We start from the raw sequence: 24867 nt of genomic DNA on the forward strand, positions 1-24867 counted from the left end.
CCGGTCAGGAATCTAACTGGAGGCAAGGGTGATATTCCAGGTCAACCATTCGGATTCTGGGCTTTCTCTTTCTCCTTCCACCAGTTAAAGGGGACCGAGGCCACACCCACCTCGTGAGGACAGGATGCCGCGAGAATGAGACCCGAAAAGTAAGCGACTTGAAAACCTTAATTCTAAACCCATAAAAAATGCGCTCACATTTTCACACTTCTGTGTTTTACTAATATAATCGGACCTGTTTAATTTTGGGGGGAAAAATGTTCTTCCAACCCCAGTAAAGCAACATTCCTCTCGCCCTGGCGCCTCCAACCCTCTATAATGGGAAACTACCTTCCCGCTTTCCTTTGGTGACCTGGGACCCGAAAGGCGCGCCCGCAGTGACGCATTAATCCCGGGCGATGACGTCACTGCCAGGCGCCCGGCGGCAAGTTGGCCGGGCCTTGGGCTGGCTTCAGCGGGGCAAAAATGTCGATGGCCAGCGATTTCTACCTGCGTTACTATGTAGGGCACAAGGGCAAGTTTGGACACGAGTTTCTGGAGTTCGAGTTTCGGCCAGACGGTGAGCAGAGGAGGGGTGCTGCGGCCGCAGTCTAGCGCGGTGCGCGGCTAGGGGAAGCGGGGCGGAGCGGACGCGGAGAAGGCGGGTGGAGTGAACCCGTTTCAGTGGCTTGCAGGTGTACAGTGGGGACTGAGGTCACTGCTAGAGCCAAAGTAAATCCGAACCGAAGACTATCAGAAGCATAAGTTGGTTGTAAGTGAATTCAGAAAATCGAATCCTGCCAGATCCTGGAAACTTGAACATAGGGTAATCAGAATCCTACTTTCAGCACACCGTCTGGGTTACTTGACGTCATTCTTGAACACTTTAAAGAACGTCCCACCCCGCTGTTGCGCAATGGATGCTTAAAGTCTTCCGGTGACCGGTAATTTTCGGACTCCCATTCAATCATTGTATTCAGGCAGACGCTCTATGTAAGGCCACGTGTCTAGGAAAAGGAGTGATACCTACTCTGCAGGAGGGAGCTCCGCGTGTAGAAAAATAAGTGTAGGGTGCTTAAATATAGTCGTTCCCCATAGGATGCAATAAGAATAAAAAGGGGAAAATAGTTAGGGGTACATGTAGGAGTCAAAGAAAGCTTCCTAGGGAAGGTAGCAGTTGAAATTGTAGCTGGTGCGCAGGGATGCTCTGGGGTTCTCAAACACCGTACTGGGGGCTCACAGCTGACAAAATCCAAAGGCAGAAAATCTACTGGTGGTGAGACAAGAAAGGAATTTATTTCGGAGAGGCCAGCATCGGGAAGACGGTGGACTAGCATCTCAAAGACTGTCTCCAAAATGCCAAAAATAGGTGCCAAAAAAAATGTGGAGCAAAGGTGGGTTTGAGATCATCATAATGTAAGTAGTGAAAGCCCTCTTTCAAGGTGAGCCTTGAAATGAGAATAGGTATTTTCTTGGCCTTCGAGGGGGAAAAAAAACATTCAGACTGCTGAAAGCATCATGAGCAAAGGGTGAGGTGGAATTGTGTGTTGACAAGTAGGTGCAGGATATTCTATCATTTGAGAGCCCTAATTCTCTTTAGAGAGTTACTGTAGATTGAACTCTGCTTATAATAAGGACAGTTCACCTGCATAGACTTTTGAGAGCTTTGTGAGCATTCTTTGAGTGTGTGTTATGTGCAGGGCAACACATAAGTACAAAAATTGAGGGTACAATAATGAGTAAGTCTCTTTAATTTCTCTGAAGGAGTTATGTCTTGGAGGGTGATGCAGACATGAACCTAGTCATAAAAACAGTGTGGATGTTAACTGGTGTATTAAGCTTTGGACAAAGTTCTGTGAAAGTGAAAAAAAAAAAAGTAGAGAAGCATCACATTAGGCCAACTAGAAGCAGTACATAGTTCGTGTGCATCTTAGTCACAGTGCTAAAATAGTGGCATTGCTGTATTGTATACATATATTAATTTGAAGGAAGTAATTAAAAGAACATTTTGAAGTATTGGGGAAAACACGAGTATTGGAAGAAAGTAGACCTAGAGATGAATCTTTTTGACCCTGAGCAAGTTACTTAACTTTGTTCTCTCAAGTGTGAGTAGATGAGAGAATAAAACATTTTAAGGGTTGTTTTACCGATTAAATTAATTTTCTGGGTAAATCACTTAGGGCCAATACAGATATATAACATAGGCTTTAAAAGAAATGTTAGTTCCTTTTCAGGTTCCCTGTCTAGTTCATGACATAGCTTAAGCAAATGTGCCTTAAAAATGACCTTCCTCTTATACTAAATTATATTGAGGGTATGAAATATTTAAAAATTATGTTGAATATTTAAAAATTCTATTGAAAGCATGAAAGTTTTGAAAATGACTGACTTCAGTTGTAGCCAACTTCTTACCAACAAATATTTGAGTGTTTACAGGTCTAGCTAACATTGATCTTATGTTAAAAGGTGGAAATATTAATAAAAGTAGTACTGTAAAACAGTCTTTACCTTTGAAATTGCTTACAATGTCATATCTTTATTATTTTTTTAGCAGTTTTTGCTGTTATAGAGTGAATTTTTTTCCGCTCCCCACAGGAAAGCTTAGATATGCCAACAACAGCAATTACAAAAATGATGTCATGATCAGAAAGGAGGTAAGTTCTTTTCAATTGTTTTATTTTTTTACACTTAGACCATTTTCTTCATGTCTTAAGAATTTACAAAAGTTGTATTGCTGTAAAGAAGCCAATTTATAGATAGAAAAAGGAGTCCATTTAAATTAGATCTAAATGTAGCATGTGTAATGCCAAAGAAGCAATCTGAATATATTAAGTTGTCCCACCTTTGAACATATAATTTCATTCATTTCCTCCTTAGTTTTGTCTTTTTATCCCAATCCCTGCTTACATTAATTGATAGTCAAGATTATTTATTTATTAAAAAAAGATTTTATTTATTTATTTATTTGAGAGAATGAGAGAGGGAGAGGGAGAACACGAGAAGGGGGAGGGTCAGAGGGTAAACCAGTTCCCCTGCTGAGCAGGTAGCCTGAGGTGGGACTTAATCCTGGTTCTCCAGGATCATGACCTGGGCTGAAGGCAGTCACTTAACCAGCTGAACCATCCAGGTGCCCAATAATCAAGATTTAAACACAGTATGAATTTTAAATGAAAGGCTCAAAAGTTAGGGGTAAGAAAAAGTTCAGAGCAGTCACTGTAATGTCTACTTGTATCTGTTTGCCTCACAGATTTTCTGTTATCATTGTTAACTATTCAGAGGTATTTGAGTCCCATGTTATAAAGGCAAAATCCAGGGTTTTAAAAAGGGGCTATTTAACTTATCTTTTTTTTTTTTTAAATTTGGAGACAAATACATATTAAAGGAGAGGGAAAGCGAGTTAATAAAATCTTAAGGATGAGTGATTCTCTCCCATCTTGTATTTTGGTATCAGTATTAGATTTTTCTGTGGCAGTCTCTTTGAATATTTAGGGTTTGTCACTTTGTATGTTATTTCATTCGAGGAATTGTGGGAAGTAATATACATTGCAGAATTTTTATTGTAATTTATTCTCAGGCTTATGTGCACAAGAGTGTAATGGAGGAACTGAAGAGGATTATTGATGACAGTGAAATTACAAAAGAAGATGATGCATTGTGGCCTCCCCCTGACAGAGTTGGCCGACAGGTTTGTATTCAGTGGTTCTTCATGTGCACACATGGTAGAAATTGGTGATATAATTTTTATGTTTCTCCTTATTTATTTAGCATAGATCCTCACTGATTCTTTGGTTTTTCATTTAGTAGGCACCCAATTAAATACTCTTTAATTTTATTTTACTTGGTCTCATTTTCTGTACTGCCTCTGAATAGGAAAAGAGTCAGTACAGAGCTCTAAATTTAGACTTCTCTCTGACCAGTCTTCTCTGTAGCCTCACCAGTTAAAGTTAGGATGTTTTCCTGTTATGGATAATTGCTATTGAATATTAATTACTTCTATTAGGAATAACTACAGCTGTTTGTGAAATTCAAGAGAGGATTATTATTTATTTATTTTTTAAAAGATTTTATTTATTTATCAGAGAGAGAGAGAGAGCACAGGCAGACAGAATGACAGGCAGAGGCAGAGGGAGAAGCAGGCTCCCTGCCGAGCAAGGAGCCCGATGTGGGACTCGATCCTAGGATGCTGGGATCATGACCTGAGCCGAAGGCAGCTGCCCAACCAACTGAGCCACCCAGGCATCCCGAAAGGATTCTTATTGACTGTAGAATTTCACCTTCTTGGTTTTCATAATGTTGAGAACTCTTTACTTGCACCCTTATGCCCAGAGAAGGATTTGATTGGTTTCTCTGTTCAAACTGACCATTACTTTTGCCTCCTATTCCCTATGGAGTAATTAATGTTTCTCAAAGGGCTTTTGGAGAAGTTTGAAGGCTTAATTTCACTTTGTAGAGAGACAGTTTGATTGGGTTTTTTTCAACTCTTAAAGAAATGAGATATATCTCCTGGAGGAAGAAACACTTAATTTCACTTTTGTATATTCCTGAGGATTATACTTAATATCCCCTTTGACTCGGCAAAAATGTGGAGAAATCAAATAAATGGTGACATCCTGTAGCAGTCACTTAACTCCTCTTCTGTTTGAGGAAGCATTTAGGAAAGCAAAGGTAGAGTTAACAGAATTTATGTTCTGCATTGTAAATACTTCTAAAAAGTAAATTTAAATCTCGGTTTGTTTGTTGCAATAAGTACATACATACTAAAAAACAGATAACAGCAGTAAACCTTTAATCTCTTTTAGACTCAGGGAGAACCCAGTATTTTCATCTAGTTTTTGATATGTTCATGTGTCTTAGTGGGGAGGGGTAGGTATGTTCCAGAAATCATCTATTGGATCTTTGAGTCAAAGATTTTTTGATCCTTTGAGAGCGTTAGTTAGTCTCTGTTTTTTATGTGCCAAAAACTGTACATAATTAGGTCTCGTAATGAAGTACAGAGCTAAGATCATCTTTATTGGCATTTGTTATTTAACTCGGTAAATCACTGTAGACATAGACACTTAATTATTGGTTTTAGATTTGCAAATAAAATCTAGAAAAATATTTCTTCAATAATTATGGCACACTAGGAATGACTACAGTGTGTCATATTTGTTTTACTAGGTCTTAATTTTCTTTTTTTTAATTTGACAGACAGAGATCACAAGAAGGCAGAGAGGCAGGCAGAGAGAGAGGGGAAAGCAGGCTCCCTGCTAGCAGAGAGCCCAATGTGGGGCTTGATCCCAGGACTCTGAGATCATGACCTGGGCCGAAGGCAGAGGCTTAACCCATTGAGCCACCCAGGTGCCCCTAGGTCTTAATTTTCAGTGCTTTGTGAAGTCAAACCAAGGTGTCTTTCAGTCTTAACAGCCGAGGATTCAAATACCAATACCTTTGCTTACTCATGGTTGTAAATACATCATTGTTTTTTCCCTATGCTTTATGCGTCTGGTATTGTGCATTTATAAAATACTCTGAGAAGGATGTCTTAGGGCTTACAGAGTATGTTTGTAAAGTCCTTAATGGCAGGATCTCCTACCTAGTAGATGCCAAAGCGATGCTGTTAGTATTACACATTTTATTTATAAAGTCTGATAGAAAGATTAAATGTGCTTGTATTTATTTATTAAAAATAGGTTTATACCCATATTTACACAATTGTGCTTCAAAGTTGTATCTTTAGTTTTTACTGATTTAAGAAATATTTGTGTGTACTCTTACATATATCATTCATATTTATGGTGTCTTCTTTCTGAGATTTCTGGAAAGCTATTCTTGGTTGATCCTAATACTGGGGACTCCTGAGCAGTTGATGAGGTTTTTATTTTACAGACATAGTTTATGTCTATCATTCTTTTCCATTTGTTTCCTTCTCCTTTTCTTTTCTTTCCTTTTTTTTTTTTTTTTTTTTCCCCTCCTCTCTGACTGCTGGAAAACTTGCAGCTAAATTGGGACCTCTTGGTAACAAGGATTAGACACCATTGAGGTGGAGTTTTACATTAACTACAGCAATCTATTTTATTTTTTTCAGGAGCTGGAAATTGTAATTGGAGATGAACACATTTCTTTTACCACATCCAAAATAGGTTCTCTTATTGATGTAAATCAGTCAAAGTAAGTATGCTAAAGTATTTTAACTAATTGATGTAATTTAGAGATGTCTGTATGGCTCAGTCAGTTAAGCTTCTGCCTTCGGCTCAGGTCATGATCCAAGGGTCCTGGGATTGAATCCCACATCCAGCTCCCTGCTCAGTGGGGTAGCGGGGAGCCTGCTCCCTTTGCCTGCCGCTCCCCTGCTTGTGCTCTTTCTTTGACAAATAAATAAAATCTAAAAAAAAAATTGACATAATTGATTTGAGAGGCTCATTTTAGAACAGTAGCCAGTTTTCTAGGATTATTTCAGTGGCCACTTAATCAGTTTATTCTGCAGATATAATTCTGACGTTTATGTCATTAAAGACTTCCTGTCAAAGTGATTAGCAGTTTATTTTTCTGATTGTCAAAAAAATTTAATCTGACCACTTCATAACAAGTGGGCAAATTTTAATAGCTGTTTTTGGTTAAAAATCTGGGTAGGGTTTCATAAAATTTAAAAGAAATCCTTATTGGATTATATCAGCCTCATTAGCCTAATATTGCATCATTCTCCTCCTTGAGTTTAATGTGCGAAATTGAAGAAAATCAGTATAACTTAAATGTGCTTTTAGCTTCTTCTGTCTTCCCAAGTTTGTTTCCTTTGGGCCTTTGTAGGACATACTATTGTTTTTGCCCCCCAAATTTCTGTGCTTCCACTTCTTACTCGTGTGCCTCAAAATGTTTTCTTAGTGCTCTGTCATTTTAAATTGTAAGAACTTACTTGTTTGCTTTTCTGGTTTAAATGTGAATTTCGTGAGAACCTTGTTATGTCACCAAAGTTAGCACAGTGCCTGGCACACAAGAAGTGCTTTGTAAATATTTATTAGAGGAAGGAAAAAAGGAATGAATGCATAGTAACTATTGGATACAAAAGACTGTGTTTCTAAAAGATCAGTCAGATACTTTTGAATTATCAAGATGATTTTCCCACAGTTGATGAGGATGTGGTGTTCATACCCTAACTGGGATTTAAAATTGGTACAGGGTTTTTTGGGAAGCGGTTTGGTAATTATGCATCAAAAACTGCTAACATTTCATTTTTTAAAATTTATTTTTATTTAAATTAAATTAATTAACATATAATATATTATTAGTTTCAGAGGTAGACTGATTCATCAGTCTTCTATAATACCCAGTGTTCTTTCCATCATGAAGCTGCTAACATTTTAAATTCATGGTTGCTGGGGGTGGGGGAGGGGTAACTGGGTGATGGACATGGGGGAAGATGTGTGTTATAAAGAGGGGAAAATAATGTTAAAAAGGGCACAGGGAATGATTTTATGTATGAAAATAGAGAAATGCCAAAATATTTATAGTTATCCTGTGGGGAATGACATTTTATAGTATTATGAGGATTATTTTTTTCTATCTTTATAATTTTACCTGCTTTATACATTCTTACTATGTATAGCTATTTTTTTATAAGGAAATAAATACTAATATAAAATTATTATTACTAGTGAAGAGATTTATATATTTTTTAGAAAAGACAAATGGTGATCAGTATGTTCATTTTAGTTTCAGCAGATCCTTCCTTTCTCCTGAATTCTTTTGTTTTGGTGTGTGTTTTGTTTTTGGGAATTGACTTTAAAATTATGTTTCATCTTAGGAACAAAAAAAAGTAACTTTTACCTTTTTTAAATTTTAGGGATCCTGAAGGCCTTCGAGTATTTTACTATTTGGTGCAGGACCTGAAATGTTTAGTTTTTAGTCTTATTGGATTACATTTCAAGATTAAACCAATCTAAATTGTATGTTTTTGAAGCTGTTTTTATATTTAATTAAGGGATGGGTTTGTCATATACACTCTTGGGATTTTTATAAATGTGAAGGTTTTTTTTTTTGTATGCCAACTAACAATAAGAAAATACATAAACAGGCTTAATGGTTATTCTCAGCTTGGGTCCAAGTGGTCTGGATAGTTCTCACACATGAAATTCTGTAAATAAAAGCAACCTTTTGTTGAAAGTTTGCTGTAATAAAACATATCAAAGCCTGGATGGAGAGTGGGTTTTTTGTTTTCTTCTTTTTCAGAAGGCTAAGTCTTTTTATTCACTTTAAGGTAATAAAGAATTGTTCTAGTAGGTACATCCTATGGTAGAAGTTCTTTCAGGCAGAAATGTGATGCCAGATTTTCATCGTTTAAAGGCAATTGCAGATGTCTTCTTACCTAATGGTCTGTAATTTTTTTGGTGCCTATAGAAGTTGTTTACAGAAGATTCTGGATTTTTCACATGTATCCCAAACCCCTCAGGAATTCTTAAAATTTAAATATTTTTGGTATAATAAGTAATTGTCTAAAGAGTTATGAGTCAGGTCAGCACCCCAGTTGAAATACATCTTCTATTATACCCTTATTCCTTATTTGACAGTAGATTTTTGTCTATAAGATATTTCAGAATATATTTTATGTTTCTGTAGGAATTAAATGAGTTCTCAGCATTACAAGTTATTTAAAATCGAGACTTTAATGCATGTGTGTGTGTATCTGCACTATTAAGAGCATGGCTCAACTTATGATTCTCAGTTTCCTGCAACCTCTTTCATTAACTTCCCCTGGTAGTAACTATTGCCCTGGGATTGTTAATCTCCCATCTCCTAGTAGTGATAGTTCACTTGCCCTGGGATGTCAGGACTGACCTTATTGGGAAGAATTGATCTCTGAAGGTTTGCCAGTTTCCTGAGCTTGGTTCTAGAGTGGGTCTGTCCAATAAACTTCTTTGACATAATAGAGATGTTCTGTATCTGTCGACCAATAAGGTAGCCACTAACTACTACACGTGGCAACTTAAGTACTTGAGATGTGGCTAGTATAACTGAATTTATAGTCCTATTAAACTTTTTTCAAGATTTTATTATGAAAAATTTCAAGCATAGAAGTTATAAGAATGTAAAATGAATACCCATCTGTCAATTCAGTTCTTTAACTATTTTTACTGAAGTAAGTCTATTCTAGATCATGTCCTGTTAATTTTTCACGTAAGAATAAAATGGTGTAATTGCTGTTAACCAACCACTCTTTTTTTTATTGCTATTTAATTTGATTAAATTTTGATAGTCAGTGTGCCCTGTGTCTACCCTTCAGATATTGTAGCTCTAGAGCTTGTCTTGGCAGCCTGTTTGCCATGGAGTCCTGTCTGATCTTTGACACTGCATGAACATCCATGGCCATCCTCAAGATTTGTCCTAAAAAGTCACCTGATCTCACTGTGCAAGACTATACTGGTTATCACCTCCAGGTCTCTTCAGGAAATAAACATTTCTCTTCAAGTTGTAGACCTTGATGGATATGCAATGTCAAATCACATTGTAATTTTCTTACACTTAGATGTCAACCTCAAGGAGAAAGGGAGAAATGTTTACTCTTTGATCTTGTGGGCCCACAATTTTGTTTTGTTTTGTTTTTTGTTTTAAATAACCCATATTATTTATTTTTAACCATATATTTGCCCTTTACTGTTTACTACTTCCTCCATTTACATTCTTCCACCTAGGATTTTTTCCTTCTGCATGAAGAACTCCTTCGGTGGATATCTACAGGATAGGCACCAACTTCTCTTAGGTTTTGATTAGCTGAAAATGGTGTTTTTTTTTTTTAATTTTTAATTTTTTAATGAACATATAATGTATTTTTATCCCCAGGGGTATAGGTCTGTGAATCGCCAGGTTTACACACTTCACAGCACTCATCATAGCACATACCCTCCCCAGTGTCCATAACCCCAGCCCCCGTTCCTGACCCCCCTCCCCCCAGCAACCCTCAGTTTGTTTTGTGAGATTAAGAGTCACTTATGGTTTGTCTCCCTCCCAATCCCATCTTGTTTCATTGATTCTTCTCCTCCCCTCTTAACCCCCCCATGTTGCATCTCCACTTCCTCATATCAGGGAGATCATATGATAGTTTTCTTTCTCTGATTGACTTATTTCACTAAGCATAATGCCCTCTAGTTATATCCACATCATTGCAAATAGCAAGATTTCATTTCTTTTGATGGCTGCATAGTATTTCATTGTGTATATATACCACATCTTCTTTATCCATTCATCTGTTGATGGACATCTAGGTTCTTTCCATAGTTTGGCTATTGTAGACATTGCTGCTATAAACACTCGGGTGCACGTGCCCCTTCGGATCACTACGTTAGTATCTTTAGGGTAAATACCCAATAGTGCAATTGCTGAGTCATAAGGTAGCTCTGTTTTCAACTTTTTGAGGAACCTCTATGCTGTTTTCCAGGGTGGTTGCACCAGCTTGCATTCCCACCAACAGTGTAGGAAGGTTCCCCTTTCTCTGCATCCTCACCAGCATCTGTCATTTCCTGACTTGTTAATTTTAGCTATTCTGACTGGTGTGAAGTGGTATCTCATTGTGGTTTTGATTTGTATTTCCCTGATGCCGAGTGACGTGGAGCACTTTTTCATGTGTCTCTTGTGGGGCCACAATTTTTGGTTGCTCCTCCAAATAACCATTCTGTGGCTCCTCAGTAAGACATTGAGTGAGTAAGATGATCAAGATGGAGCAAAGTTGGGAGAAAGTTCTTCATTCTCTGATGTGTCTTCATTCTCTGACTTCTCTTTCATGCTGACTTGTTTTGTCTGTCTCCACTGTCTACTGAGTTTCTTAGATTCAAACCAAGATTGGAGGCTACATCATCAAGATAAATATTTTATATTGTCTCTGATTTTCTAATATCTTGTTTGAACTGGCTCTTAATTGATTATAAGCCGTTGGTGGACAATGACCACTAAAATTTTGTATAATACTAGTTTTATATGAAACTGGAAGGTTATAGCACTCAGGTCAGCAGATACACATTCCCTTCCCCCTCACCCTGTAAGCAATAATCAAAACTTATTTTCCAGGTATTGGTTTTGTGCCCATCGTTCCTTTGGCCCCTTTATGGGATGGAGTGTTGTTTCCTAGCATCTAGCACAATATTTTTCATAGAGTCAGTGCTTTGTAAAAGTATTGAGGTGGTTGTCTTTTGTACTTACTGCCATCAGATTATTTTGTCTCTGTAAATTAGTGTGAAGGGGAAGAGGTTCATTTCTGCTGCTATGGAAAGCCTTTCAGTCACCATGAACTTTGCATAGGCCCATACTCCTGCCAGAGTTGTATATTCAGACACCTTGGATAAAGATGTGTCTTTTGGATGTGGTCCAGCTGTGATCCTAATTTCTCAAGTAGAGCACTGTAACTTTGCTCAAACAAAGCAGTAGCTAATGGGACAGCAGAGAGGACTGTTGAGAATCCGGATGATCTGCCTGCCTCCACCATTTAATTTAATTTATTTTGAGTTTCTGAGGTTTGTGCCTCTGCTTCTTATAGTTAAGAGTGCAGATGGGTAGAGCACCTGGGTGGCTTAATCATTAGGCATCTGTTTTCGGTTCAGGTCAGGATCCCAGGGTCCTGGGATTGAGCCCATATTGGGCTCCTTGCTCCTTGGAAAGCCTGCTTCTCCTTCTCCCACTCCCCCTGCCGGTGTTCCCTGTCTTACTGTCTGTCTCTGTCAAATAAATAAATAAAATCTTAAAAAAAAAAAGTACAGGCAGGTATTTTACCAAATGATGCTGGCTTTATATTCATATGGACAGTTTTAATATAAATTGAATGATAGCTGAGATTCTTTATTTTGTATATCCTGTTATTAGATTATTCTGTTTTGAAATATATGAGACTTGTGAACATGGATTGTGCTGTAAGTTCAAGTACTGATTCCTGTAGTTTTTTAAAAGACTTTCTTGGGAGCAATTTTAGGTTCACAGAGAAAGGAGAGGAAGGTACAGAGATTTCCCATATATTCCAGCCTGCACACATGCTTAGCCTCCACCAGAATAGTACATTTGTTGTGTTTGATGAGCCTCCATTGACACATCATTGCCTAAAGCCCAGAGTTTCCATTAGGGTTCGCTCTTGGCAGTGTTTGTTCTGTGGGTTTAGGCAAATGTATAATGACATATATCCTTTTTTATAGTATCACAGCTAGTATTTTCACTACCCTAAAACTCCTCTGTGCTCTATCCATATCTCCGTACCCTCATCACCAACCCTTAGCATCACTGCTACTCTTTGTATTGTCTCCACAGTTTTTTTCCCATAATGTCATATAGTTGGAGTTATACAATATATAGCCTTTTCAGATTGACTTCTTTTACTTCTTTCACTTACATATTTAAATTTCCTTCATGTCTTTTATGACTTGATAGCTCATTTCTTCTTAGTACTGAGTAATATTCCATTGCTTGGGTGGACCTCTGCTTATCCACTTATCTAGTAAAAGACATCTTGGTTGCTTCCAGGTTTTGGCAATTATATAAAGCTCCTGTAAAAATCTATGTGTAGGTTTTGGGTGATCATCAAGTTTTTTGATTATTTTAATAATTGGCTTCCTATCATATGGTAATGAGCTAGAATAGAATGTCCACAAAATTTAATGAAAAAATAAACAACAGGTAAATGAATGATTTGAGGGTAAGTTCAGAGTCTAAACCATGTAAAATAGTGGAGGGAACACTAACTGAAACATCAGAAATCTCAATTATGCCCCTACTTTGCAGACTTAACTTTCCTTTTCCACCTGTGAGTAGACAGGTTACCTTTAGTGGCAGAGAGTCCATGTGGCCCCTGAAGTCCTTTTTTTGCCATAATTTTTTCAAGCTTATTTCCTGAGTTGGTCTTCTCATTTAGTTATTTAGAAATTGGAGGAAGGATGGGTATTGTTTGATAGACTGCTAGAGGGAAGTTGGGCCCTTATAAAGGATTTTACCTCCAGAACATTAGAGCCGATTTTATTGTAAAGACAAGGGCAGATGAGGTAGCTAGTTAGAGGAACAAGAAACCTCAAATGAGGTCTTTTGAGTTTTTTTTACATCAAAGACCAGAGAATTAGCATTGCTCAGTGCCCTAAAGTTTAGGTATGAAGTCTAACTGTGGAGGTGGGAACCTGGTGAGGTGAGGTACTCCTCTTAGAGGGATGCAGACCATCCTTCCGTAGAGGCTGATGTTGCCTCTAGATATCTTTCACTTTGGTCTGAAGTGGAAGAACAGCATGCTGCTGTGAAGTGATAAGCCACTGAGGTTTGAGGTGTTACCAGAAAGTTTGAAGGTGTGACTAGAAGCTGTGAGCTAAGCTAGTTGACAACGTTAATAATTGGTCAATAATGGTTGGGGTACAATGTGTGGTTTCCCAAATGAAAACAGGCTTTTACAGCAAAACAGCTAAGAAGTAAATAACTACATGCTTTATATATTCGTAGTGTGTATGTGTTATGTGTGTCTTGCACATAAGTGAATTTAGACGACGAAGTACAGGAACATTGAAAATATTTTTCAAATTTTTCATCTTTCTGTTTCATGAACCAGTGGTTTTTCAGATGAAGTTTGGTGCTTCCCATTTTGTGCTGCTTTGATCAAAGGGCCATGCTAGGAGTTTCAGTTAGTGCCACCTGAAGTCAGTGCAACCACTATCTGATGCTGCTTGTCTTCTTTAAGAAGAGTTTTGCCTCTTCAGAAATTCGAGATTAGTAACAAAGAAACCAAATAACTAGAGCTTGGAGGGAGCTGCTACACAATTTGCTTACCCAATCATTCATCTCCATTGCTTTTCTCTAAAACTGAAAAATCAGATTTTCTAGTCAGTTCCTTTTTTTAAAAAATTTCAGAAATTATAGTTTATTTCATTTTATTTTTATTATGTTCAGTTAGCCAGCATATAGTAAGTGTTCCATTAGTTTTTGATGTAGTGTTCAACAATTCATTAGTTGGGTATAACAACCAGGGCTCAACCCAACACATGCCTTCTTTAATACCCATCACCTGGGCACCCCATCCCTCCACCCCCACTCCTCCCTGTAACCCTCAGTTTGTTTCCGTGTGTCCAGAGTCTCTCACGGGTTGTCACATTCTCTGATTTCTTCCCATTCAGTTTTCCCTCCCTTCCTCTGTGGTCCTCTGCGCTATTCCTTATGGTCTACATAAGAGTGAAACCAATTCCTCTTCACTTGCTCCATCTTGTTCATTGAGTGCACATGTCAGCATCCCATGTCTTGTCTGTGCTGCAGTTACGAATAAACCAGACAGACGTGGTATTCAGCTTACAGAGGATAGACAGCTATGGTGGCGTAAAACAGTGTTCTGTACCTGGCCAGCGTGCGTCATGGGAACTGACTCCCTCGCTCCCATCAGCTCTAAGGATGGAAATCAAAACAGAATAAAGGCTCAGCATTACTAGTGACTGCATTGGACAGTAAGGTGTGAGTAACGGGGTCTGAGGTCACAGAATGAAGGTGGCACTATGCTGCCACATATTTCCAGCTCCTCAACTGTATTCATGTGCCCCCTGCCCCTCCCCACTCCTCTCTTCCAAGCCTGACATGAGGACAGAGAAACCAGCTCAGCCTGTCAGGATTTCTACTTTGCTGTCCTAGCACTTGCACTATTTATAGAACCTTGGGAGAAAGAGGGAAAAAAATGAATATTTGTGTGTTTTGAAGTCTGAGAAATCCTATCTATTGCTACTCTCATTGAATTCTCCCAAGCTTATGAAGTGAGTGATATTCTTATTGAACATATGAGGAAGGGGTCTCAATCGGGAGTGACTTGTTGACATTTTTACATCTAGGGAAGATTTGAACCTTGGACCTCAATAATACTCAATATTTAATGAGCCTGATTTAAACATGGATCAAGAACTAGCAATAATATGTCTTTGGGCAAGTCAATGAACTTCTTAACATTAGTTTCTTCATATATAAAATGGGGGCAATACTAAATAGCTATCAGCGTGGGGAGGTTTTGATAAGGTTATACATACAGTGGGTCCTTCAATAAATGACAATGTCTCTCTCTGCCACCTTTCCGATCACCATTAATACTGCTCACATCCCTACTCCCTGATTCTCTCAGCAGTTGTTTTATCTACCTATCATCTGTCTGTCTATCTATCATCTATCAATTTATTTATATTCGGCATTAGGATAGAGGGCTAGGATCTTTCTCTGTTTTGAGATTAACAAAGCCAATCCAGGATTGGAGTAAAGAAAAAAAAAATGTCCAGCAGCTGGTATTCTTGAGGTGTCCAGATCCAACCCATGAAGCTCTGCTTATATTATTGAATTAAATTAGCATCTGGGAGGTATTTCAGCTGACTGCCTGCACATGAAGACAAAGTGGTGATCAGAGATTAAGGTCGCTTTGTGTGTGTCGGGGGCGCCTGGGTGGCTCCGTGGGTTAAGCCTCTGCCTTCCGCTCAGGTCATGATCTCGGGGTCCTGGGATCGAGCCCTGAATCTGGCTCTCTGCTTGGTGGGGAGTCTGCTCCCCACCCCCCCGCCTGCCTCTCTGCCTACTTGTGATTTCTCTCTGTCCAATAAATAAATAAAATCTTAAAAAAAAAAAAAAGGTTGCTTTGGGGACTGAAGGGCATCAGCTGAGGGCCAAACCACAGCAGGGTAACCTAGCCTGGTCCTAGTGGTCAGAACACTCAGTAGCTGTGTTTGTACAGTGGTTTGTAAGAGAGGGGGGATGCATGAGCAAACTGAAGAATGGGAAATCCATCCGAAGTATGATGGTTTAGTTGCAGCTGGAGTTTGGTAAGGAAAGAAAAGAATGAGTAAGGAGCTTGGTCAGAGTCTGGTGAAGTAAGGGTGAGCTGTCTCTGCATGACCTCCCTCCTCTTCTGCTATAGTCCATATTAACCATAATCATCTCCTTCGAAGAACAGCTTCAGTTGGTTTCATAGACCTGTATGTCAGAAGACTGACAAGCCATATTAAATGAAAATGAACTTTAGTGAGGTTCGGGTAAGGTCTGGCTCATAGAAACAGTTACAGAAGTGCATTTCTTTCAGCTGGAAGTTTGTAGGTCTTCGTGAAGTAAGATTCATGCACAAAACTCAAGGAATAATTCAGCAACATCTCTTGAAAAAAAATCAAACGTGAACATTTTCACATACCACTGGTGGTATATAAATGGGAGCAGCTTCTCTGGAAGGCATTGGGCAGTATGTGTCAAAGTGCTTTCATGTATTGATCCCCTAATTTCATATTTAAACATTTTTCCTCAGACAGCATTATTTGTGAGTGATATTCTTGTAATGTAAGGGCAAATATTTTTTATACTAGGAATAAATTGGAAAACAACCCAAATGTTCAACAGTAGAGGATGGCTTAAATAAATTGTGGCATAATCTATATGGGTAATGACTATATATGGGTTTTTAAATAACATTTTTGATATTTTTTAAGTGAAGAAACATTTGTTAAAAATAATAATAAAAATTATGTATGGAATAATGCCAATTTTCATAGTAATCATAATGTGTGGATAAAAAATGGGAAGAATATACACCAAAATTTTTTATAGTGGAATTATGGATGTTGTAAAATAGTTTCTTTCTTTTTTTTAAAAAAAAGATTTTATTTATTTATTTGACAGACAGAGATCACAAGTAAGCAGAGAGGCAGGCAGAGGGAGAGAGGGGAAAGCAGGCTCCCTGCTGAGCAGAGAGCCAATCCCAGGACCCTGAGATCATGATCTGAGCCGAATGCAGAGGCTTAACCCACTGAGCTACCCAGGCGCCCCTGTAAAATTATTTCTAAAATACATTTACCTGTAGTTCACATAAATGGGAACCCCCCCTTTTTTTTTTCAAATAGCAGCATGCAAGAGAAAGTTTCTAACAGACTCTTTAAGACTTCAAGAATTTAGTTATGCTATTTCTTAGGTATATGTATACTTATACATAAACATTTTAATATTTTGTTTTGCTAGTAGTTTCTTTTAAATATGTGAGTTTTTTTGACAATATTGGTTCTTATTTTTTTTTCAAAGCTGTGTTTGTTTATATTTTCAGTCCTCAAATATGATTTTGAATGTTATTTTGCAAAGTGTATGAAGTGGTTGGTTAGCAGAAATGGAGGAAGATGCACCTCAACAGCAGCCTTTGCGTACAGTTTCCTTTCAGCACTTTGGTCAAGAGGAGGGGCAGTAAATTTCTGAGTAGGAGTACCCTTCAGAGACGATCTTTGTTATCTGAGTGTCCTACTAGTGCCACTGATAAGGAAGAGATACTGCGGAAAGAAAGATTCTAGGAAGGTAACATTTTATTATAAATGGCTTGGCGTGAATAGGGGACTGATCGCATTTAGACCTGCATTAACTCTTAAGCATGTGAAAACTGTAGTGCAACATTCATGGGAGGTTATTTTCTTTTTCTCGATACATTGTGACTCTTGCTTTGTGTCTGAATGATGTACATATTATCCGCCCTAAAAACTGTGTAATAGAAAAGACTCCTTTCCTTACGAAATTAGGGAAAATGTGATTAAGTTTAGGACATTTTGTAAATTAATAAATTTAAAGAGAATATAGTTACATGTGCAATTTGTTTTCCATATTTTCTGTTTCTTTTCACACCGACTCATAAAAGAACCAAGGTAAATTTTAAAGGTTTACTATTTAGTAATTTTTTTATATTGATATCCATTAAGAGATTGAATCCTTTATGGATATTAACCAATGACTGCCTGCTGACAATTTTATTTTCACAGAGGCTTCTCTTGCAACATCTTACACTAGAAAATTATGTCTAAATTTCAAATACAGACGGAATCTTTTGAGATTAAAAATATGGGCAACTGTGCTTCAACTGAGAGATTTTTCTCAGCACATCTTGCACAGGGCATTGGAGTCTGGATTGTTGGCCAATCTGTGATGTTAACCTTTAATAATTCTTTTGCAGATGGTGTATGGATTGTACGTTGAGAAACGCTCTGGTAGACTCATGTCATAATTGAAAAGAATGCAAGAACTTTTAAATATTTATATGTAGATATGAACATGTGTACTAAGGCCTTTTAAAGGCAAGATATTTATATTTTTTCAGAATTTCAGAAACAGAATTTACATTTTTTGAATTGATAGTTTAAAAATGTCTTAGTAATTTATACTGGTGACAATTTTGCCCAACATTTTTATATGTATGTTGAACATTTTGAGCTAAATTGGCTGGGTGAATAGGACCCAACCTATTCAATCTATTGGGAGATTAAAAAAAGAAAATTCTTTCTGCATATTCTAATAATTTTGGCAGTAATCACTAGGAGTATTTTAACAGAAATATTAAGGGGTTTTCCATTTCTTATATAATTCAGGCTCAGTCCACGTGCTTTATGCACTTGAAGGAGTTAAACCCACATTCACACATACACATACATACACAGACCTCTATGAATGTCCCCGGTATATTTCTACAGCCCGACATTTTAATTGTTCTTTTGACAGAAATCATCCTTTTGTGAGGTTTTAATGCAAAACATAGTTCCCTTCTTACTGTAGATATGAGCAATCAGCAAGTGATTTATTCTACCCTGAGATTTCTTCAGTCTCCTTCAGAGTCACCAAATAGATTGAGGCCAGATGGGAATCAAAAGTCTGGGAACACTGATGGCAAAGGTATGTCTTAAGCATCTCTTACGGATTGTCAAACTTTGACATTTGAAAAAAAGTTTCTGTCTGTCCTTCAGGTTGTCAAATGGTAATAAGAAACCATAATGGTGTAGAGAGCAGAACAAGTCTTCTTCTTTTTTTTTTTTTTTTTAAAGTTTGGAACAAATTGTTCCAAATTTGCAAAGCTAATAGTGTTTTTATTCAGATTTGGTTAAGAGGAATTTGTGAGGGCTTTAAAATGTAAAGGACAGATTGGAGTCTCAAGAGAGCACTGCATTTCCTAGAGAAATACAGCTCTTAGAGAATGTTTGAGAAATGAAAATATTTGTTAGAAACAATGTTTTTATTCAGACAAAAATTTTTAGGTGTCTTAAATATTTACCAATCTTATTTTTTCTTTATATTTTAAAGTTTTTTTTTCAGATTTTATTTATATATTTGTCAGAGAAAGAGAGGGAGAGAGAAAGAGAGAGAGAGAGAAAGAGAGAGCAGAAGCAGGGGGAGTGGCAGGCAGAGGAAGAAGCAAGCTCCCCAGTGAGCAAGAGGCCTGATGCAGAACTCAGTCCCAGGACCCTGGGATCATGACCTGAGCTGAAAGCAGATGCTTAACTGACTGATCCACCCAGGTGCCCCAATATTTACCAATCCTTAATTAGCAATGGAGAAACAGAAAGTTATTCCAAAGGAGCATTTACTTTTTGCTGCTGTCTTTATTGTTTATTTATTTATTTATTTGACAGAGAGAGCACATTAGCAGGGGAGGGACAGGCAGAGGGAGAGGGAGAAGCAGACTCCCCATTGAGCAGAGAGCCCGATGTGGGGGGCTCCTTCCTAGGACCCTGGGATCATGACCTGAGCTGGAGTCAGATGCTTAACTAACTGAGCAACCCAGGCGCCCCTTCTGTTCTTTTTTCTGTTCTTACCTTCTACCTTCAAATATTGTTACAGACTCTAAATTGAGAATAATTTTTACTGTCTTAATTAGTGATGGAGATAGAATTCTTAGACACAGGGCCTCAAAAGGAGGATAAAGGTAATATTGTCTAGGGAAAAATAGAACTGATGAAAAAAAAAGGACAGTTGATTTCTAGAAACTCTTTTAAGAATGGACCCTCATCACATTTCCAGCCTCATAATATACTCTGTTGGCTACCAATTCCTCAAGAAAAATGACTGCTTTATCCTTCTTTTTCATCATTTGTTGTGGTTACAGGAAGGAGTATACATGTCAGTGTGGATTCTTATACATTTTTATTATATTTGTTGCCCTCTGCTTTTTTCTTAAAATTTTTTGAAATTTTAAAAATTGAATTATAGTTGACATACAATGTATGTGAGTTTCGGGTATACAGTATAGTGATTGGACAACTCTATATGTTATGCCATCTGTAGGGGAAGTGCTTTTAAGATCCTAGAGGACTGTTCTTTTGTGTAGGATTTATACAATGGTGTATATCATCAGAAATATGAGACCTTAAAAACTGTAGTTCCTAGGTCAAAAATTAAATCAATTTGTATGATACATTTTTCTAAAATTTTTAGATAAGATTGTCTCTTTGTTTCAGATAGTATCCCAGGTTAAGGTTAGCAGTGAGCAAGACACTTCCTGATGATTATCTTTCTTCTTTATTTAAAGGGTTTTCAGTGCCCTGGTATCTCATTGCAGTAATTCTTGGGATCCTGTGTTTACTACTATTGGCGACAGTTGCTGTGTTGGGGACAAAGAGTGAGTAATTAAAATACATGCTTCAAGTTTGAGTAATAGTGACCACTATTTACACAAATATTAAGTGTGCTTCATTAATTGTTCCCTGGCTATCATTAGGGAATGTCCCACATATGTCACAGTGTCATTTTCATTGTGCTTAGCTCTTCCAATGGCTGTGTAGTTTAATGAGCTGTATGATATATCGCATTCTTTCAGATACAGAACTTCCTCATGCCTTCTGAGTTTAATCATTGTGAATCTTAGATACATATTCCCATAAAACAACTGTTGGAAATAAAGTATGACTTTCTCTTCATTTTTTCCCGTTATGTAATGAGGATATAGTTTAGTAAAAATACTGATTTTTTATGTGGATATTAGATGATCTTGAGTTCAACTTTTATCTTTTATTTGGATTTCTTGACATCTTTAGAGAAAATCACTAACATGTGACACTCAGATAAATGTACATATTTACGTCTTCCTCTCTTTTCTCCTGTGGATATTCGATGTACTCCAATAATAATGGTGCTGTTACTTTATGTTTCTTAGTGCAAATTTTCATGCTCAGGTGATGTGTTGCTAAGTGTTGTCTGATTGGATTTTCCTCTGGTACCTATTTAAAATTATGTGCTGACTGTTTCAAAGAAACTGAACTGGGGGCACCTGGGTGGCTCAGTGAGTTAAAGCCTCTGCTTTCGACTGAGGTCATGATCCCAGGGTCCGGGGATCAAGTCCCACTTTGGGCTTTCTGCTCAGCAGGGAACCTGCTTCCTCCTCTCTGCCTGCCTCTCTGCCTACTTGTGATCTCTGTCTGTCAAATGAATAAATAAAATCTTAAAAAAAAAAAAAAAGAAACTGAACTAAATGGTAAGGTGTTGCCATCATGATTTTATTCAGATATCTTATTTTATTTATTCTATGTGCAAGTTGCTAATAGCAGGAAGTTTGATGTTTCCATTTGTATGGTTAGTTTATTGAGGTGTTACTTTCTAAATGTCACATTAACCATTTAAAGTAATGAAATGGGTTGGTTGTCAAAGTGAGATCTTTTCTTTTGTCTTAAATTTTAATATTCAAGCATTATGAGTACTTTTGTATTATATCTATGTTATTAACTTTAGTTTTTCAGTATACTCAAGAAAACCGTCGGCAGAGGGAAATGATAGGAAACCTGACTCAAGAGCACCACATTTTGCAAAATGACAGCTACTTAAAGGAGAAACTTTTGACATATAAGACTTTAGAATATAACATTCTCAAAAATGAATTGCTTCAGCAAAAAAAGAAACAGGATTTACTCTTTACAAATAGGACATGTCAGAGAGAAAATAAAGGTATGAAGGGCATCTTGAATGAAAGATTGCATGATTTGCCATTATTTCTTCCCCTTCCAGAAGCTTTGAGGCCTAATAGGCAGGCTTATGATATGCTAGTGATCTAGGTCTACTAGACATCTTTTCATTTGTACTTCAAGCTGTAATATGAGTGTTTGGATTTGCCCGTGTAACATGTGAGACTGAGGACCCAGGAGTTGTGTTGGGATTAATAGAGTTCTGTATCTCCCCAAATTCAGTGGAAGTTCCTACATTCCTATTGGATTTCACCTAGAAGATGAAATAATATGTCAGCTTCCATGAAAACGTGGATCATTTTGGATCTGGGGGCAAATTAGACACTCCACTTTGTGGTTCACATAAAAAATGGAGGCTATTACTAAAAATATATTTAGGCTAAAATGGGTGCAAGGCCTTTTGTTTGGATGTTCTCATAAAGGTAATTGTGTGTGTGTTTCCATTCTGCATTGACCTCACATGTTGGGTCTATACACTCTCTGTAGTACTTCAAGTTTTGCCAAGGTGTTGGTGTTTGTATAACTGTGTGATAACACCCTTAAAAACATCTAACAGATAAGAATATTAAATCTCATATAATACAATCTGTTATGTAAATGATGGAACAAACTGACCCAGTTAATCAATAAGTATTAAATATTTGTTTAGGATTTGGAGTTTGCAAAACAATTTTGCTTACTTAATATCTTTTAGACATGGCAGCAGGAATTTATATTTTCTGTTATTAAAGAAATAATAGTACTTTAAAAATTTGGTATATTATAAAATGTGTGAGGAAAAGAAAAATTCCAAAAAATTGTGTTTCTTTTATTTACAAGGCATCCCAGAATCTTTTTAAAAATTTACTTTTATTATTTAAAAAACAGTTTTATTTAGGTATGATGAATGTGTGAAAAATTGCTCATATCTAATGTATATAATTTGACAAGTTTGGACATATGCATGTTTCTATAAAATCATCCACAATTAGGGTAGTAGACATGTCCAGTACCTCCAAAAGTTTTCCCATGTCACTTTTTCTTGGGGAGTGGTTAAGAGCACTTAACATGACATGTACCCTTTTAACAAGTTTTTAAGTAACAATTCAGTATTGTTAACCATAGGCCCTATATTGTACACCAGACTTTAGAACTTACTCATTTTGCATAACTGAAGCTATATACCCATGAACAAAAGCTCCTTATTTCCACCTCCCCTAGCCACTGGCAATCACCCTTCATTCTCTGTTTTTCTGAATTTGACAATTTTCTTGTGTCTCATATAAGTGGAGTCTCCCAGTATTTGTCCTTCTGTGACTGGCTTATTTCACTTAGTATAATATCCTCAAGGTTAATCCATGCTGTTAAATATGACAAGATTTCCTTCTTTATAAGGATGAGTAGTATTTATATGTATATAACCACATTTTCTTTATCCACTCATCCATCAATGGATTCTTGGGTTGTTTCCATATCTTAGCTGTTGTGAATGATGCTGCAATGAGTATTAGAGATATCACTTGGCATTCTAGAATCTTGGTGAACCTGATATTATCATTATTGATAGCTATTTAGATTTTATTTATTAGATTTATTAGATTTTATTTAATTATGGAGGGCTGATAAGTATATTGCATTATTTAACAGAATGCCAAATAATGTTTCACCTTATATGTTGTAGGCAAAGTCTATGGAAACTGCTGGTCCTGTTATGGAATAAAGTGTTATTATTTTATTCCTGAAAGTAAAAACTGGAGCAGATGTAAACAGACTTGCCAAAGTTATAATTCATCCCTTTTGAAGATAAGTGATGAAGATGAACTGGTATCATGGACTGTTACATCCATTTTTATTTTCCTAACTATGTCTCTCATGCTTGGGTCCAAGATAGTGAGGATGGGGAAGTCCAGAAAGAGGCACCTTCAGTTATTCTCTGTGTTGTGTCTGTTGAGTCAGCAAAAATTATGTAGGTGAGAAAGGTAAGGGTTCTAGAAAACCCTGCCTACTGATAAGCATATATAATCTTGCTACTTTCTAAGCATCCAGTATATATTATTTATCATGATGACCATTATTATTTCCAAAATGGAAACCCCTTTGAAGATTCAGTTTGGGTCTTTGCATTCATTTCCTTTTGTAAGGTGTGTGCAGGACAACAACTCACTGAAAAGTATGCCTCTCCTTCTGATGGAGCCCTTAACCCTTTAGTATTTATAGCCTGGAGGCAGTGGTTACTTACCCTTGCAGGGTGGCAACTAAGAACCTGGAGGAACCTAATCCACTAGGTGCTGTTAGGAATCCAGGAGCCAGATTGCCTGGGATCCTGCAAATCCGGTTCTGCCACCTATTACCTGGGTGACCTTGGGTGAATTACTTAACCTCTGGATCTCAGTTTTTCCATCTGCAAAAAGGAGATAATAATGAGGAATATAAAAGTGATAACAGTTTTACAAATTAACCTCGTGGTGATTTTCATGACATTTATAGGTAACATTTTCTTGATCAGTATTCTAATATATTGTATAGTGATGTATATCTTTCAAAAGGAATTGCAAAAGAAAATAGACAACAATATCAAAATTATCTTTTAAATTTATTACTACTAAAAACTATCCACACACACAAAATGTTTTTTACAGAGAAATATTTTTCAAAGATCAGCCTATACCTCTAATTATCTCTTAAGAAAACAGCACATTTATATGCAAATCTAATAGATGTTTTATCATCATAGCATAAAAAATTTATGATATCAAGTCATAAAATAATGTTTGTTGCAGTAAAATTCACTTAATTTAAACCTATATTTTAAAATATCTTCAGTCATTTAGTTAGACATTATGTAAAATGTCACTTTGCCGTATTACATTTTTTGACATAGGAAATATTTCCAAATACTGTCCCTTTTCCCTTCACCCCTTCCAACTACTAAACTATAGCAAAACTTTCTCCTGTGAGGCTGAGGGTTTTGGTGCACAACTTCCCACATATAGTTGTTATTTTAATAAATTTGTTGTGAAGATTACTATTTTCATTAATAATAAGTAATGATCAGGACACCTGGGTGGCTCAGTCAGTTAAGCTGCTGCCTTCGGTTTAGGTCATAATCCCAGGGTCCTGGGATTGAGTCCTGCATCGGGCTCCTTGTCCAGCAGGGAGCCTGCTTCTCTCTCTGCCTCTGCCTGCCACTCTGCCTGCTTGTGCTCTCTCTATGACAAATATATAAAAT

General features: G+C 37.1%; 2 protein-coding genes across 6 annotated transcripts in view; both read left to right on the forward strand.

Moving 5' to 3' along the window:
• On the forward strand, nucleotides 1-17202 carry MAGOHB (mago homolog B, exon junction complex subunit). 5 transcript variants are annotated; one of them, XM_045073078.1, is made up of 5 exons: nucleotides 1-149; nucleotides 2575-2633; nucleotides 3554-3664; nucleotides 6047-6129; nucleotides 7799-8148. In XM_045073078.1, exons 2-5 carry the CDS (start codon nucleotides 2619-2621, stop codon nucleotides 7896-7898), a joined length of 309 nt encoding a protein of 102 aa, XP_044929013.1. In that variant the 5' UTR covers nucleotides 1-149; nucleotides 2575-2618; the 3' UTR covers nucleotides 7899-8148. The 5 variants fall into 5 exon arrangements, with proteins under 5 accessions (XP_044929013.1, XP_004755913.1, XP_004755910.1 ...); XM_004755856.3 differs by lacking the exons at nucleotides 1-149; nucleotides 7799-8148 and adding exons at nucleotides 380-559; nucleotides 17003-17202 and having other exon boundaries at nucleotides 2531-2633; XM_004755853.3 differs by lacking the exon at nucleotides 1-149 and adding an exon at nucleotides 384-559 and having other exon boundaries at nucleotides 2531-2633.
• Nucleotides 17107-24867, forward strand: part of LOC101681618 (killer cell lectin-like receptor 2) — a 12521-nt gene continuing 4760 nt past the window's right edge. Inside the window, exons 1-5 of the mRNA XM_013057923.2 lie at nucleotides 17107-17244; nucleotides 18487-18603; nucleotides 20234-20323; nucleotides 21430-21642; nucleotides 23320-23462. Coding sequence (XP_012913377.1) covers nucleotides 18489-18603; nucleotides 20234-20323; nucleotides 21430-21642; nucleotides 23320-23462 — 561 coding nt within the window. The 5' untranslated portion in view covers nucleotides 17107-17244; nucleotides 18487-18488. The remainder of the gene's footprint in view (nucleotides 17245-18486; nucleotides 18604-20233; nucleotides 20324-21429; nucleotides 21643-23319; nucleotides 23463-24867) is intronic.

Source organism: Mustela putorius, unplaced genomic scaffold (assembly GCF_011764305.1).
Source record: "Mustela putorius furo isolate JIRA1106 unplaced genomic scaffold, ASM1176430v1.1 tig00537227_pilon_pilon_pilon, whole genome shotgun sequence".
NCBI classification, from domain to species: domain Eukaryota; kingdom Metazoa; phylum Chordata; class Mammalia; order Carnivora; family Mustelidae; genus Mustela; species Mustela putorius.

Coding starts and splice junctions, on each gene's coding strand:
- MAGOHB (XM_004755853.3), top strand. CDS start 399: ATGACGTCACTGCCAGGCGCCCGGCGGCAAGTTGGCCGGGCCTTGGGC. Junction 560..2,530: donor GTTCGAGTTTCGGCCAGACG/GTGAGCAGAGGA, acceptor TTATTTTTTTAG/CAGTTTTTGCTGTTATAGAG. Junction 2,634..3,553: donor ATGTCATGATCAGAAAGGAG/GTAAGTTCTTTT, acceptor ATTTATTCTCAG/GCTTATGTGCACAAGAGTGT.